Source organism: Periplaneta americana, chromosome 3, assembly GCF_040183065.1.
Source record: "Periplaneta americana isolate PAMFEO1 chromosome 3, P.americana_PAMFEO1_priV1, whole genome shotgun sequence".
Lineage (NCBI taxonomy): Eukaryota > Metazoa > Arthropoda > Insecta > Blattodea > Blattidae > Periplaneta > Periplaneta americana.
Genome location: NC_091119.1, coordinates 119,376,812 through 119,393,960, shown reverse-complemented (window position 1 = coordinate 119,393,960; position 17,149 = coordinate 119,376,812). Strand labels below are relative to the sequence as shown.

Below are 17,149 nucleotides of genomic sequence, written 5' to 3'. Positions count from 1 at the left end.
CCCTAAAACTTATGAGATAACCAGTAAGCAATTTAGTAAGTATGTTTGGAAACAGCAGTTGCAAGATGGAAGTACCTCTACATGAGTGTACCAATATGCAGGGACCTGCAAAAGGGAGGTTACTTTTTCCAGAAAGTGGTGTTATTTCCAATGATTTATTTACAAATCTAGTATATATACACGTCATATTTACATTAACTAGTGTATCATTAACTATATCCTAGTTTCAAATGCAAAAGTGACAGAATAGCAAGGTTATCTTCCTTCAAATTTGTTCTTTTTCTGTGAGAACATTGTTATAACAAGACAAAAATGTTTACAGTCCACATTTGCGCAAAGCAACCATATTAGTTCCATACATTTAGTAGCAAACTCTGATTTTGAAACACTAACTGCTTTCAATACAGTCATGTCAAATTCACTTTCCAAGCCATGTTTATTAACACAATATCACTGCACGAAATAATCAAATTAACTTGTCCTGATTCAATTCCTTAAAGAAGGAAGTTTCTTAAAATTGGCCAGGAAAGACAGATTAATTTCTTTTAGAAAAACAATTTTGGGATGTAGGATATGAAGCCCTTTAAAAATTTCCTTCGCCAGATCTTGTGACAATAGAAGATTGAATTTCATCAATATCTTAGAAGCAATTTGCCTAAAAGACGCTTTAAGTGCAGCTACTTGTCTGGTATTGATAACTGCAAGTGCAACCTCTGTGCCAGTATAATTCTGAACTGTGACTGCAGTTTTCCTAGTTCTTCATAAAGAAGATGAGACGTAAGATAACTTGATTCTTCAAGTTTGGTTATCAGTTCAACCAAACACTGAAATTGTTCCTGCACAAAAATTGCTTGACAATGGGCAGCAGAAACCTCTACAGAACTTAGAGATACGAAACAGTTCACACCACAGTTAGCTATGTCTCTGAGTTCTTCACAGGTACAAAATTCAACAATATGTGGCAGATAATCTGCCAAATGAATTCCAGAGTAACTACTGGCATTGAGAACAGAGGGCAGGTTCCTCCTGTCTTTTACTTGAGAAAGGAACGATAAAGATGTTAAACAAACTATTTTTCTTAACCACAGTGTTGTTCAATACTGCCAATTCCTGAGAACAAATGTTACCAAGAAGGCTTAGTTTATGAGTTCAACACTGAATGTGTATTAAACTGTCCACTACCACTAGTTTTAATCACTCTATATATTTTGTCATGTAGTGAGCGGAGTCTGTTACAATACATCTCGCTGCCCTAAGGGAATTCAGAATTGCCCTAATGCATTTGGTAGCATTAGCAGATTCAAATTAATGAACACCAGCAACTACTAGTTCAAAAGCAGAATTACATATTCTAAACAATATGACAAAAATAAATTTTCCCATTTTGTCAGTAGTCTCATCACATCAGATGTCTATTCTCTTTGCCTTCACTTAGTTGGGCACTTCTGTTTTTCGATTGCAAACTGCCTCTACCATTATCTCTCCATCAGAGTCCTTGCATGTGGTATATCTCCACCTTCTGAAAAATGAATGAGTAATAGTGAATAATCATAATTTTTAAATTAAAAAATATTACATCACAATGCAAGCTGATAGATTTTGTAGTATTCTCAATGCAGGCACAACCCGGAAGACAAAATATTAAAAAATACTAACCTTCACGGTATTTATTTATTCATCCTCGTATGTTTGCATTGTCCAGCTTCTTAATAGGAATATTTGCTTTCATGAAAGCTTCTGTGGTGTCCTTTGCGAACTTGCTAGTAGCATCTTTTTTTCATCTTAGGTGGCTCAAACAACACAGCAACTACAGCTTGACGCTTGGACTCGTTTGCTTTAGTTGGTACTAAGTTTTTTTTTTCTATGTGCTTAACACAGCAGTTTGAGATGCAGATACTTTGGAATGGAGGAAACTACACAATAAAGAAATCTGTGATTTTTATAATGAACCTGAATGTAGTCAGAATTAAAGCAAAAAGACTGCGATGGATTGGATATGTACTAAGAGCTCCAGAAGAAAGAAGAGTAAAAAGGGTATTCACAGAAACTCCTTTAGGGAAGAGACCACTGGAAAGACCCAGGCTTAGATATTTGGACAATTTGGAGGAGGACCTATAAACTGGAAAGTTGTTTGTCAGGACAGGGTGCAGTGGTACTATATTGTAAACTCAGCAGCCAAGAGCTTTCACAACTTATAGTATAATAATAATAATAATAATAATAATAATAATAATAATAATAATAATAATAATAATAATAATAATAATAATAATAATATGTGCTTAACATGTGAATGCTTTCTTTTCTAAGAAACTGTACAGTTACAAGTTTTACACATTAACACCTATTATCTCTTGCATACAATCCATCACTCGTGGATTCTTTCTCTCTTTGTTTCACATTCACAATGGGCATTGGCATTTTCACGCAACTACGAGGCACAATCAAACAAGAATGACGCAATCGCGATCACATGTACACAAGAGCGAGATTACGTAATTGGAAGTTGAGCTTAGAAATCCACCGTTCTGTGTTGTCTCTTCTACGAGTAACTTCCTTCTCGTGTTTATTCTATTGCCCATAGACTATGAGTGAAGTACATTCTTTGCACTCAATAAAGTTAAAAAATAATTTTTATGGCATAAAGTCACAAAATTCGCGACTTTTTGCAAAAAATTTGAGAAATTCGCGACATTCTTATAAAAAATAGCAAAATTCGCGTTATTTTATAAGAAAATGAGAAATTTTGCAGCTCCCTATCAATATGTCTTTAAATAACCTATAAAATTATTTCCAATTAACTGTCAAAATCAATTATGCAGCATTGCCTTTGTCCCATATTTGCTGAATATGAGGGATTCTACTGAAATTAAATATTACCATGATAAATGATTTTGTGTAGGCAAAATTCACTACTGTAAGAGGAAGGATGAGAAAGTGAAGATGAGAGAGGAAAGAAGTAGAGGGAGACAAGATGAGGGACAGAGAGACTGAAAACAAAACTTACTCTTAGAATTAATTTATTCATCTGTCAAATCTTATACATCCAACTTTCAAAAACCCAACTCTCTTTGTTACACTACTAGACTAAAAAGAGATGGGATCTCAACCTCATACGGAAATGGAGAAGGAAGAGGATATAAACAAGTTGGTATAAAAATGACGGTTTTATTACATAACCACTCATTAGACTTTCACCCAGAGCTAATGTCAAATTCCATTGATTCACTAAAGTGTGAACTGTGACGACAAATACTGAATCCCACCAAGCCTAAGTAAATGAATAACACATGTTGGGATATCTTCCCGCTACATTCAAGATAAATTAATCATATCTCAGCCGAGAGAAGGGTTTCTCAATGTGTCAAGCTAAAACACAAAAAGAGAGAAAAAGAGAAAATATGAACAAACACCGAGACTCTGCCTGAACAGTGTTCAGTTCCCAGGCACTTGTTTCTAGAAAGAGGTAACAAAATTTGAGAAGCCATTTTCTCTGTTGAAGAACATACACATTTCAAGTATCAAAAGTACTCACTTAATGACGATTAAGTTATAATCAGAATGTAACCTTTTAATGTACTATGGTAAATCAGACATGAATTCGCCTGAACTAGTGCAGACGAAAGGTAGGTGTGGAAATGCAATTCCCATGAAATGGGATTAGGGTATATGGGAGAACTACAACATTACACTCACATCCAGAAACACAAACGTTGTTACAAAATGAAACAATTCCGTGTACATGATCATTTTTATATAAAATTGCCAAATTCACACTAAGCATTTCTCTATTTACATTCATTTGAAAAAAAAAAAAAAGATGAAGTACATTGAGTTAAATCACTTTAAATTAACAGCTCTATCTCGCCATATTTTTTTTATATATTTTTATAATATTTGATTCGGACAAAAAAATACAATATAAGCAGCACTTCTCACTTTACCGCAATGAAAAATGCCAAGACCCTAAAAAAATACAATATCTGTTAATAATATGAGGGAGGAAAAACAAATGATTGCACTAATGCTGGAGATGTTCCAGCCTCTCACGCTCTTCCGTTGCACTTGACACCTGTCTGTGGACCAGCACTAGTGCAAATGAGACACAGTCACAAGCCACTCGCCAGGAATAAAATGCCACTTGTGTATGGGTTTAGAAGGGGAGACGAGACAATGTTCATAAGGCAGGGACACCCATAAGTTCTCCATCCTGCCACATGCTCAATAAAGGCTGAGTCAATACGTGCATTTCATTATCTTCACGAATGACAGCATCAACACTGTTACAAGCACCTCCACATTTCAACACTGTGAAACGGGGTTTTATCATCATCTCAACAAATGATCTATAATAAAATATTAAGACACAATTCTACAGCAGTCCTGGCATTACGTATTGACAATTTTTCACTTCTCAAAACATCCGTATCTTTTGGACACTTTACGTAAAATTAACGTATGCCAATCCAGCCAACAAAGTCCATAATCTCCGTTCAACTGCGGTACTGACACAGCCCTTGAGCAACATTAAATTTTTAAACTTCAGGAGTAATGGAATGTTCACTTCAGCTGACACTTTCACACTCTCACCACAACACTGCTCTGCCATTCTTTCATCAGAATCACCAACAAATAAATATACTTAAAAAAAAGTTACGCTTTACTCCTGGAATCTACTTACTATTTCAAGTAATGAATTGAAGTTCTGATGTTCAATGGTCATGTACAAATGAAACCTTCATGTAGTGTACTCGATGCTTCCTGAAATCAAAATGATATAAATTTTAGTTCAAAATACTAAAAAATGGAAAACAATATCTGATGTTAATACTAAATCAAGAGATTATGGGCACACTAAATAACGTTTGTAATGAACAAAAACTTTTTAAAACTGCAGTATAAAGTATCAGTTAATTATATTTTTTATTGGTCTATTAAAAATGAACCATAATTGTGATGCTTCTCTCAAGTAAACAGAGTAAGACACAGTAATAAATTTTGAAAGAGCACTGCTGAGCAGATACATGGCACGAGACTTACATGCGTATACACAGTTTAGCTTATTCTCGAAATAGGCCTTACTTCTGCAGTAATGGGCGAACTAGACACAGGGGGCAATGGTCTGTCTTCTGCAACATTCAGTCCTTGCTCTTCTGCAGAATTGGAGTCATCACCACAATGAACCACAATAGAGTTACTGGGTGAATCATCGCCCTGCAACACATTATGACAAAAACAATTATTACCTGAATATAATTTGATAGAACAGAATGTGACATTAAAGCCATTCCTGAGAACAAATATGCAATATTCTTTCGAAATTTGAACTAGGTAAAGTATCATATGATAAGAATGGTCACAATAGTAACAAAACCGATGGTTTGGGCAGTCTAAAATACTACTTATTACAGATACATATACCTGCCTCAAGTGTTCACTCATGTGCAATCTGGTTAAGTCCACAAAACACACATAAGGTCCCACAGGCAAAGAAGCAAATTGTGACATATGTTTTAACTCCTATCCGCTCCCTGAATCCCTCAGTCAATGGGAACTGGATACATCACTTGCTTTCTGGCACCACACAAGAAGCAGACACGATGTTGCCACAACTTTCCTTCCGTGCTTATCTGTCTATCCATCCACACATCTGCTATCCAGCTGACTGCCATCAGAAAAGGGGGAATGCTGTTAGTTGCAATGTCGTGCTCTGGCCCTGTTCTTTCCACGTGTTGTACTATAGACAGTGGCGGCTCAAACATTTAATGCCTAGTGCCAGGGATAAGGAATAGATAGTAACATTAATGATATTATTATTTATTATTATTATTATTATTATTATTATTAAACTCCCCAAAATGTATAAAACTGTATACAAAGACAAAGTCCAGACAAATTAGAGAAAAATGGTACATTTTGAATATGCAGTCAAGCAACTCGTTTTGAATGATTTTAGAAGTACTCTTAAATGCTGTTGACTTGGTTAAGTGCTCTTTTAACTTTTTAAGTTTCATATAACTCAGAACTGAAGTGAACTAATTCACAAAACACGCCCCTATATTCTGAGTTGTTGGATTAATCGCACCTTCTTAATGCTAAATCGACTGCTGCATAAAATTTTATACAATTTATTATTAAATTTAGGACTTATCTGTTTTCCTCAACTTGCTCGTGTTTTGCAATCGTGAGTCGGCAATGTGAGCTTTAACTGAATTCCAAAATTCTCTTTAACCAATATAGACCAACTGAAGTCGTTATTCATATAATCTTTGATTTTTATGTGTTTTATTCTATACCTTAGCCCTAAATGTAATAAATCTGTAACACCCAGTTTTGACTAGTTATGTTCACTTTGGAACAGAACACACGGGAAACAGAAGAATGCATTCTCCATATCATCCACAAAACCAATTTCTTTTTTATAATAACATCCAAGTTGAACTTGCCAGGTCAGTTAACTTCAGCACTTTGCTACTTTTGGTGAATATTTAAATGCCGTGTAAGACATTATTTAATATGAAGTTAGTTTTCATAATATGTTCATATTGAAAGCGGAGATTTTAATAAAGTGATAACTGAATTAATTTTTTTGTAACATTACATAATATGATAACACTTCACAGGTTTACCGTTTCGCACTACAGCTAGAAATATACTGAAATAGAAGCATTCTTAAACAAGATATTTTAAGAAACTGGCAAGGATTTTATTATCTTATTCTTCATCATTTCCTCTAAGAAACTTATTCCCACAAAGCGGGAGAACAGACAAGAGTGCGAGGTAAGAGAGTGAGATAGTAAATGGGGTTGTATACAGCTATCCAAGCATTTAAAAACGAGAGCAGTAAACTGTGCCTGGCTCGTTTTAGATGCTGCAATGGATGGGAGAAGATGAACACTGTGTGCGCATCCCATTATATTTTTTATGGGATGTAGTGTCTGGCACAGATCCTTGCTGCAAACATTGGTTACAACGTGATTGGCAGGAACGATATTGTTGGCGAAAGAATTTGCAAGTATTGAGCATAATTATTTCTCTCCGGTTTTGAGCTGAAAATATGAATTCTCCTTTTCTCTCCTGTGTTCTGATAGTGCCATGGCACGATAGCACTGCCTTTAAAGCTGCCCCTGACTATAGACATCAGAAATCGAATCTTTCTCTGCGATCACTGTATTTTACAAGCCAAAGGGAACTGATTCCATCATTCACCTTTCTAACACTACACAGGAAGTGGGCACAGCGTCCCACATAGATATATTCCCTAACTTTCCTTTCGAGTTTATCCGCCTGCCCATCCACCTATCCATCATCCAGCTGTGTGCCATCGAGTTTGGGAAGGGGAATGCTGTTAGTTGCCATGTCATACTCTGGCCCTGTACCTTCCATGTGCTGTACTAGAGACATCAGAAGTCGAATCTTTCTCTGTGATCATTGTATTATATAAGACACAACAAATGAATGCCACAAGACGATATTTAACAAACTGTACATGGATTTAAAATTTTTTTTCATTTCTTGTGAGTATGCATTTACTTGTTTGTCTGCATTAGCATATCACAAACATTATTACTACTGCATTATAAGTGTAACACTATGGGGCATAGCAAGGGTTCCCACATTTCCCGTAAAATACAGGAATGTTCCTTTCTCTGCTAATACTATATGTCTGGATGTCTCAAAAGAGGTCTTTGGGAAATGTTTTATCCCGTATTTAAAAATTAGTGTCTGAAAAAACAAAACTGTGAATATCAACTGCTATTTTATTGTAACTATCAGTCTCTATTACTGTTGGTGACATTGGCGGTGACACTGAATCTCACTTGTTTGATGAAAGTGATAAGTGAAAAATGTTCTGAATTCGAAAGAAGATGCCTGTAGTAAATTGAAGGAGATCCTTAAAACAAAACGTTTAAATAATTCTGGGTTAATCTGTTCATAAGTGTTGATGAAAAGGTCCCAAATTAAAGAGAAGTGATGGGCCCATTATAATTATGTATTCCTGTTACAAATGCGAATGTTGAAAGATTGTTCCCTTGCATAAAATCACTGTGGACTGATGAGAAAAACAAGTTACGTAACTTCTTTTTCTCGATATTATAAAGACAGTAAAATCAATGTTTATTGTGAAATCATTTTTAGCGAGGATTGTGTTACATTTCATGACTTAATTCTTCACAACAAACAATTGTTACACGAAATGCATTCTCCAGAGAAGTACTGTATGAGTGACTCTGATTTATAACAATATTCTCGGGTGACTCTACTTTGTAAGGAGTACACTTTCAATTCACTTTGTTCAATTTATGCTTTATATATTTTATTTTTAATAATAGTATTTAATTTGATGTAATTATATTGTTTTAATCAGTTCAATGATGATATGGATAAATGTAATGGAAAATATACACCAAAGTTAGAATCAGTGTTGAGTGTCCTGCTATTTTTAATGATGTTTCTGGGAACCTAGGCAAGGTAGAGTTGATCTTGACATTTGCTGAGCATGTGGTTGTAAACATGTGCAGGTCATGAAAGATAACCTTTGTTCTTGCATTTGTTTGCATTTCCAGTTTAGGAGACACTACTGCTACATTTAATTCCTGTCTTCTGCTTTACAGTGTGATCTGGCTTCTCGAAAAGGTAGGGATTCTAGAATTCCGTTTTAGGAATTTTATCCTGGTGTCCCAACGAAGTTCAATCAAGATGCTAAATGTTACATTTTTCACGAAAAGGAACTGAATGTACACTGATAATTCTTAAATTCCGACCTCTTCTTGAGAAGAGAGTGAAGTTTGCCTATGCTATTGTTCTACAAAGTCAGCTTGTAGTATTTTCAGAAGCTGTATTAAACACTGAAAGAGATTAAACAACTGGTTCTGAGATGATGAAGGCATAGAAAGTCTCCTGTTGAAACTTAAATCAAGAGAAGTAATTTCATGAACAGCGATCTTTTAAAGATGGTAAGGAGCCTAGAAGATGAAAGGAAGATGACTGAAAATACTTTCAGGAAGGAGGTCAAGAACTTCTACTCCACACCTCAGCTGACTATCTATCATAGTGGACTGCACCAATGGACTGGTTGAAAAAAAATGAACTGGAGCTCTCTTAATTGCTTTAGTGATTTGAATTGGGACAATGTGAGAGAATCTTATAGTATGCTGAAGGACACTCTTCCTGTAGCCAAGTCTCTCACCAATGAAGGACAGAGCATAGTGTTACAGCAAGATGGCAGGAAACTTTTGCACAATTAGATAATGAAACTACGACTTATAAATAAGGACATTCAAGTGTTGTTATGCTTCTGCTTAAGTCTGTTTGGCTCAAATGGTCCCACTCAGAGGATTTTCTCTCACGCAAACACTTGGTGGACCAAAGAGAAAAAGAGCTTTCAAGTAAATATCGTAAAGTCAATTTTGTTGTTGTAAACATTTTACAAGGATCTTAGCTATTATTCTTTGGAAAACTGTTTATTCTTCTGAGAAATATTTTAGTCACTCAGCCTCCAAATCAACAAATGTATCTAAAATTGAGGAGTGTGACTGGCCCATGGATAACTAACATGCCAATTCTGCAGGCTATATGTAATCATTAGACAATTATAAAATAAGCCTAACCAATAAAGTGCACTTAAAAACCCCCATCAAAATATTTTGTGTATGTATTCTTTATTTTTCGTACTTAGCCATATACAATAGGGATGTACACACCAACACAAGTACAATGGAAAGATACATGAAGAAATAAATAAATACACAATGTAAATTGTAATTTGCTTATCTAATGAAATAATTTACACAATATTATTACAATATAGTGTCAATTATATTAGTCTTAAGAAACTTGTCAGCTCTATAAAAGGCCTTACTTGTTAATCATTCTTCAATAACTACGTTAAATCTTTTAAAATGAACACTAGTTGCATTTACTGACAATTTATTAAAACATTTCATTCCCATATTCTTAAAAGAGATCTGGGTTTTATTTAATCTGTCACAGAAAGTATTGAATTGATATCTTCGTCATGAGATAAAATCGTGAATATCAGATCTTAAGATTAAATTATTATAATGCTCCTTGACATATGATACGACATTTAAAATAAAAAGTAAAGACACAGTCAATATTTGTAGTTCAATAATATATATTTCTACATTATAGACATCAGCTCAAAGAATTTGAGTGACCACAAGGGTCCTGAATACAATAAACATGTACAATATAATGTGATATGATACATTAAAGAAAAGAGAAAGTTAATTGTTGAAGGCAAATATAAGTGGATTAATTTAAATAGAGATGATGATGTAATATTTGAAGAGAATCCTTGATAATATTCATAAGAATAGACATTACATAATCAAAAGGAATGTGAAGTTCCTTAAGATAATTTCATGTGAATTTTGTAATTGAACCTCTACTGCCAAACAGCAAACCAATGACAGACCAATGTTTAAGAGAGACGTTGTACTTTTGAGAAAGATAAGGCAGACAAGGTTCATATATAGACTTCTTCTCAATATCAACTTTGGTGGCCTGATTTAGGTTTCTTTCGAAACGGATAGTAGGGTCAAGAACAAGAGCCCGTTTTAAGCATCCATTAATAGCAACAATGTCTGCCCATCTAAAAGAACCATCTATGATACACAATGTACTTCTTCATGAATCTCCCAATTTAAAGTTTTTAATGATGTTGCGAAAGTGTGTCATACACGATGATGTCTAGCGCTGATCAGCAGCTCGCCTTTAGGGCATTGTCCAAGCACGTGTCCAAGTGTTTCAACCTCACTACAGTCTGGATGATGGCAGCGGGTTGTGCTTAGAGTTCTGCCCGGTATTACGCGAACCGCCGAAATATTGCTTGACATTTTTAAAGCATTGGTCCATTCTGAGGAAGATAGGCCCTTTCAATTGCTTACCCATGAGTTAGCCTTGGGGAGATCACTATAAACAATAACCCCTTTACCACGCAAGGTATGGTTTGTCCAAGTTTGGAATGCTTCATTTCTCAAGTGTTTACAAATTTTACGACCTGACCAGTTGATAGCATCAATAGTTGTGATATTCAATTTTGACAGAGCAGAAACTTTTTCGCTTACAAGGTCCCTAACATTGTGGAGATGGCAGTCATCAACACGAAGAAGAGTATTACAGATATTTATGTGTTGTACATAAGCTTCCCAAGATGCTTTCATTAACGAAAGACTGCAATATTTTTTAGGGGAGTAGAGCATTCTGTCAGGGCAGTCATGAGGAAGATCAATAAGCTCTTTGCATGCTCCTCTGGTAACTTTATCTAAATCATTAAGAAATTTGGTTTTGATTTGGTAGAGTGGAGCACACTGTAAGGGATAAGTAAGAGTGGGCCAGAGATATTGATTCATAATCATTACCTTCTGATCAGGTTTTAATAAAGGGGAGAGACAGAGTTTAGAAATATTTTTACTGAATGTGGTAAAGACTGCACATTATCTTACATGATACATTGAATTTGATACCTTTTAAAATAATTCGCATAGACTTTCTTTGCCATTTAAAAACTTGACTGGCACCAGGAGAATGGCCCCAAACTTTGATACCTCATAATAGATGAGAATGAAAAAGGCATAATATGCCATAAGTAACAATTTCTAGCTTGTATGTGATTTTAGTTTTCGAAGCAAATAAATAATCATAGATAATTTTTGCATTAATTTCCTGTATGGGCATTCCAAGTAAGTTTAGAATGCAAATAAATTCATAACAACTTGTTTTATACTTTTGTTTTTATTTAAAGTGAATATAATTTCTTCAGTTTTGTCTTATTCATTTTTAATTTATTATAATTAAACCATATTTCAGATTATTCTGAAGCATATTTTTGTATGAAATCCAAAATAATTGAAGTTATTAGGAGCAACTGGAAGAGTTGCATCATCAGCATACATTACAAATTTCTGAGATATATAACTTGGGAAATCATTTACATAAATAAGAAAGAAAAAATGGATCCTGAGGTACGCCATTAGTAATTTTTAGATCAGATTTCATTATTCCCATTTTTAACAATACAAACTGTAAACTATCATACAAATAAAATTCCAACAAGCATAGTTCTATACCAGTTATTCCATAAAATCTAAACTTCTCAATTATTAAAATGTCATGTGAAATAGTGTTAAAAGTTTCAATTAGATCTAATAGAATAGTTGCTGTTGAATTATTGATTTCAAATTCATCAATAAATTTTAGTACAATTGGAAGAAATTATTGGGGGACCATCAGTGCGGTTTTAGGCATGATAGATAGACTATTGATCAGATTTTTTGTATTCAACAGATATTGGAGAAAAAATGGAAGTATAAGGGTACAGTACATCAGTTATTCATAGACTTCCAAAAAAGCATATGACTCAGTTAAGAGGGACTAGTATGAATAATTAAAATGTGTCTCAGTGAAACATCAGAGTCCATATTGCCCAGTTTCTATCTGATGCTTTTCCAATTCACTGCAGGCTAAAGCAAGGAGATGCACTATCACCTTTACTTTTTAACTTCGCTCTAGAATATGCCATTAGGAAAGTCCAGGATAACTGAGAGGGTTTGGAATTGAACAGGTTGCATAAGTTTCTTGCCTATGCAAGACGTGAATATGTTAGGAGAAAATCCACAAACAGTTAGGGAAAACACGGAAAATTTACTTGAAGCAAGTAAAGCGATAGGTTTGGAAGACAAATCCCGAAAAGACAAAGTATATGATCGTCTTGTGACCAGAATATTGTACAAAATGGAAATATAAAAATTGGAGATTTATCCTTCGAAAAAGTGGAAAAATTCAAATATCTTGGAGCAACAGTAACAAATATAAATGACACTTGGGAGGATATTAAATGCAGAATAAATATGGAAACTGCCTGTTATTATTCGGTTGAGAAGTTTTTATCATCTAGTCTGCTGTCAAAAACTCTGTGAAAGTTAGAATTTATAAAACAGTTATATTACCAGTTGTTCTGTATGGTTGTAAAACTTGGACTCTCACTTTGAGAGAGGAACAGAGATTAAGGGTGTTTGAGAATAAGGTTCTTAGGAAAATATTTGGGGCTAAGAGGGATGAAGTTACAGGAGAATGGAGAAAATTACACAATGCAAAACTGCATGCATTATATTCTTCATCTGACATAATTAGGAACATTAAATCCAGACGTTTGAGATGGGCGAATCCAGAAATGCATATAGAGTGTTAGTTGGGAGACCGGAGGGAAAAAGTCCTTTGGGGAGGCCGAGACATTGCTGGGAGGATAATATTACAATGGATTTGAGGGAGGTGGGATATGATGACAGAGACTGGATTAAACTTGCACAGGATACGGACCAATGGTGGGCTTATGTGAGGGTGGCAATGAACCTCCGGGTTCCTTAAAAGCCATTTGTAAGTAAGTATCTGCAATGGCTTTAACAGTTAATCTAATTTTTTATGAAACCATATTGAGATTCTGAAAACATATTACTCATAAAATAATTCTTGATTTGTTTAACTACAGTAGTATCTTTTCTATAGTTTTAGAAATTATAGGTACTAGAAAATGTTTTTAATTGTCTGGATTAGATTCTTGACCTTTCTTATAAATTGTACAGTTGAAGTGATTTTAAGATATTTCTTGTAATATCCAATTAATTAAAACATCTAAAAAATATATACGTACATCAAATAAATTTTTAATTAAATAATCATAAAATCCGTAATAATCCTCAGATCTTGAGTTTTTCATACCATTAACACTTTGTATTATACAGTGAAACCTCTCATTTACGGACATCAAAGGGATGTAATAATCTGTCCACATTTGGGAGGGAGGCTCTCCAATCTAACAGTAAATTTATAATATGCACTATGTATCCCTTCATGCTTTAAATTAAATGTATTACTGTAGTTTAATTCTAAATACAGTATATTTTACTACAGTAAACTTTTTTCAACTTTAACTACAGTAGATAAGACCGAAAAAGGAAAATACAGTACTGTGCCATGCAATTTTATTTTAGGTCTACAGTTATGCAGTACTGTAATTTACAGTTTTCAACTTAACCTTTACGTTTAGGTGCCATGTCTCTTGAAACAGAATAACTGACTGAAGTGAAGAGAATAATCCTACTAACCCAATCATGTGTCGAATACAATTTCATGATCGCAGAAACCTTGGACCTATCAGACAAGTCAAATTTTATGACTCTGTTTATCCACCCGCTTCCAGCTAACAAGGAGTAGCTGGCTAAGCCTACGAGACCCTTATTGTCTTCTTTCATGTTAAGGAATTTCTGTAAAGTTCTCAAAACTAAATTTTCCATTTTTGTAACACATTAGGTCCTGGAAACCAAGTTCTGTCCGCAGTCAGGAGGTAAAGCAAGCTTTAGGACTGTGAAACAGCTGTCCTTGTCCATGTCTGAGAGTGTCCATAAACGAGAGTTAAATTTATCATTATTTCTATATTATTTCAGTTGAGACATAAAAATCTGTCCGTATTTGAGGAGTGTCCATATCTTGGGGGTAACCGTAAGGAGAGGTTTCACTGTATTCATAGGTCAAACTGTTTCCCAACTGTTATTCTTAAATTGCACTTGTATCTTTTACAGCAAAAAATTATTCTCTAATTAAATTTGATCTAAGTCCACTCCATTCTCATTAGGTCTGATCTTTTGAACAACATTCACAAAACATTTATTAAATTCATGAACATTTTATGTACCTTATCACTTGATTTATTGTACTTATAGTTTCTCCATGAATTACTTTCCAAGCAGTTTTGCATGGATTATTAAAAATTATTATGAAATTATAATTGCATTACATTTAGCTGATTTTATTCCAGATTTATATAGTTTCTTAAGCTCATTATACCTTTCTTTGTATTCTAAATTTATTTTTGACCTATCATAATAAAATTTAACTTGAGTCAGAAGTGTTTCGGGATAACTGAGACTTCTGTTTGGCATTTTGAAGTATGTACTATATAAAAAACAATAGGCCTGTCTACCTAACGTTAACAGTTAGAACTCTTTCAGAGAATACTACCCAAAATTATTAACATTCAACTTAGACTGTTCTCCAACCAGTGCTACGCTACATCGCTTTTAAGTCACTGCACTGGGTTTTAAATGGAAGTTCTCTCACTAGCGCGACAAATACAAGATCACGACGTCACTTGTTGGCGACGAGTCATGCGTGACTCGACACGTCAGTCTCCTTGCTATCTTGCCGCGATCAGTCGCTTGAGATGGCAGAAGAAAAAAGAACAATACTGCCTTCATTCAACTAGTAGAACAATATCCATGCCTATACAACCATAATTTGACGGAATATGCAAGGAGAGATGTGACAACAGAGTAGAAACTGCAATTACACAGTTACATGTGTTATATTATAAACAAAATAAAATAATTACAAACTGAAAGAGAGAGAGAAAACAAAAAGAGTGGAAAGAAATGGAAGGAGGAGATTGAGATAGAGATAGAGATAGAGATAGAGAGAGAGAGAGAGAGAGAGAGAAAGAGAGGGAAGGACCAATTGTAATGTAATACTTAACAAAAAATGAAAATGACAATATTCTAAATTAAATTATAACATATAGAAAATACCAGGTTGGATCGGAAAGTAACACACAATTTTTTTCTGCGTTGGTATTGCGGCTGGGATGTTGATATTTCCATCAAGATATAGTTTGAAGTTTTCACTACAGACACAATTTGTTTTGCATGTGCAGCTCTAACGAGAGAAGCATGAACTACACAACAAAGATGGCGCGCATGTTACTGTCGTCAACTTGTGAAGAGCAGCAAAGTGTTGTGCGATTTTTGTGTGCTAAAGTATATAACTGAAGTGAAATTTACAGGGACATGTGTGGCATGTACGGGGAAGACTGTATGGACCATAGCAACATCTCCAGGTGGTGCGCATTCTTCGCAGATGGCCGTAAGAACTTTGTGATTCGCTATGTTCCGGGCAGCCGGTAACAGCTGCAACCCAGCGGAATGTCACATACATTGAGGCAGCAATTTTGAATGACCTGCTGATCCAACTTCGAACCTTATCTCAGCAGTTCAACATTTCATACGGTCCAGTGTATGACATTGTTATGACACATAAAATTTCATGAAGTTAGTGTCCGCTGAGTGCCTAAGAACCTGACAGAGGCCACAAAGGACAGCGAATGATGATATGCTTGGACCACTTAAGGCGTCATGCTGCAGAAGGACATGACTTTCTGAAAGGAATTGTCATTGGTGATGAGTCCTAGACGTATCACTACACGCCTGAAACAAAGCAGGCCTCTATGGAGTGGAAACATGATGCTTCCCCAGTAAAGAAAAAATTCAAAATGACGCAATTTGCTAAGAAAGTGCTTGTGACAGTGTTCTGGGATATGCATGGTGTTTTATTGGTGGACTTTGCTAAACACGGGACCATTGTGAATGCCGCAGCCTACATTCAAACGTTGGTAAAGTTGCATCATGCCCTATATGACGAACACCGTAACATTAATGCTGATAATGTCAAACTTCATGACAATGTTCGCCCACCATGTTCCGGCTTCTGTTCGTGAGAAAATCAATATATTTGGTTGGAAGGTGCTCCAGCATCCACAATACAGTCCAGATCTTGCACCGTCGGACTTTCATCTGTTTGATCCCATGAAGAAATTCCTGGCCAGCCATCACTTTGTGACCGATGCAGTATATCATCCTCATTACTGCATAATGTAAAAGCTGAAATCTAAATCCAAAATGTTACGTACTGTATCTAATAAAATAAAATAATATACTGAAATAATCTCAACAAATATATAAATTTCGATGATATAATGTGTTTGTTGGAGCCATAAAATGTAAAGAGTTCTTAAATTAGATTTTCTATAATTTAATTTAATTTTTCGTCATTTTGCAGTTCTTGGACACAAACAAAAGCCCCTCTATTCACATCGTTCCTAATATATGGCTTCATCCAACAGCTCCGCCTTTTCTTCCTTCTGAGATAGTGATACACAATCATGACATCCTCATCAGAAGACATCTTCCAAACATCTGTGTAGTGGTCGCAGTGTATGTGTGCAAGCCTCTTATCAGTCGCTGCGCGATATCGAAGGTTCAGTTTCATTACGGTAGCGTCGTAGTAGTGCAGGGCT

The 17,149-nt window shown here is 35.0% G+C and overlaps 1 protein-coding gene across 4 annotated transcripts in view; it reads right to left on the bottom strand.

Moving 5' to 3' along the window:
* Positions 1 to 3,003: 3,003 nt before the first annotated feature.
* Positions 3,004 to 17,149, bottom strand: part of hrg (poly(A) polymerase hiiragi) — a 136,393-nt gene continuing 122,247 nt past the window's right edge. For 2 of the 4 annotated variants that reach the window (XM_069821431.1, XM_069821432.1), the window contains exons 13-14: positions 5,083 to 5,214; positions 3,004 to 4,761 (exon numbers count right to left, since the gene is read on the bottom strand). In XM_069821431.1, the coding sequence (XP_069677532.1) occupies positions 4,720 to 4,761; positions 5,083 to 5,214 (174 nt within the window). In that variant the 3' untranslated portion in view covers positions 3,004 to 4,719. Of the gene's footprint in view, positions 4,762 to 5,040; positions 5,215 to 5,425; positions 5,666 to 17,149 lie in introns of those variants that run through there. The other 2 variants (XM_069821433.1, XR_011331384.1) reach the window with 2 other exon arrangements.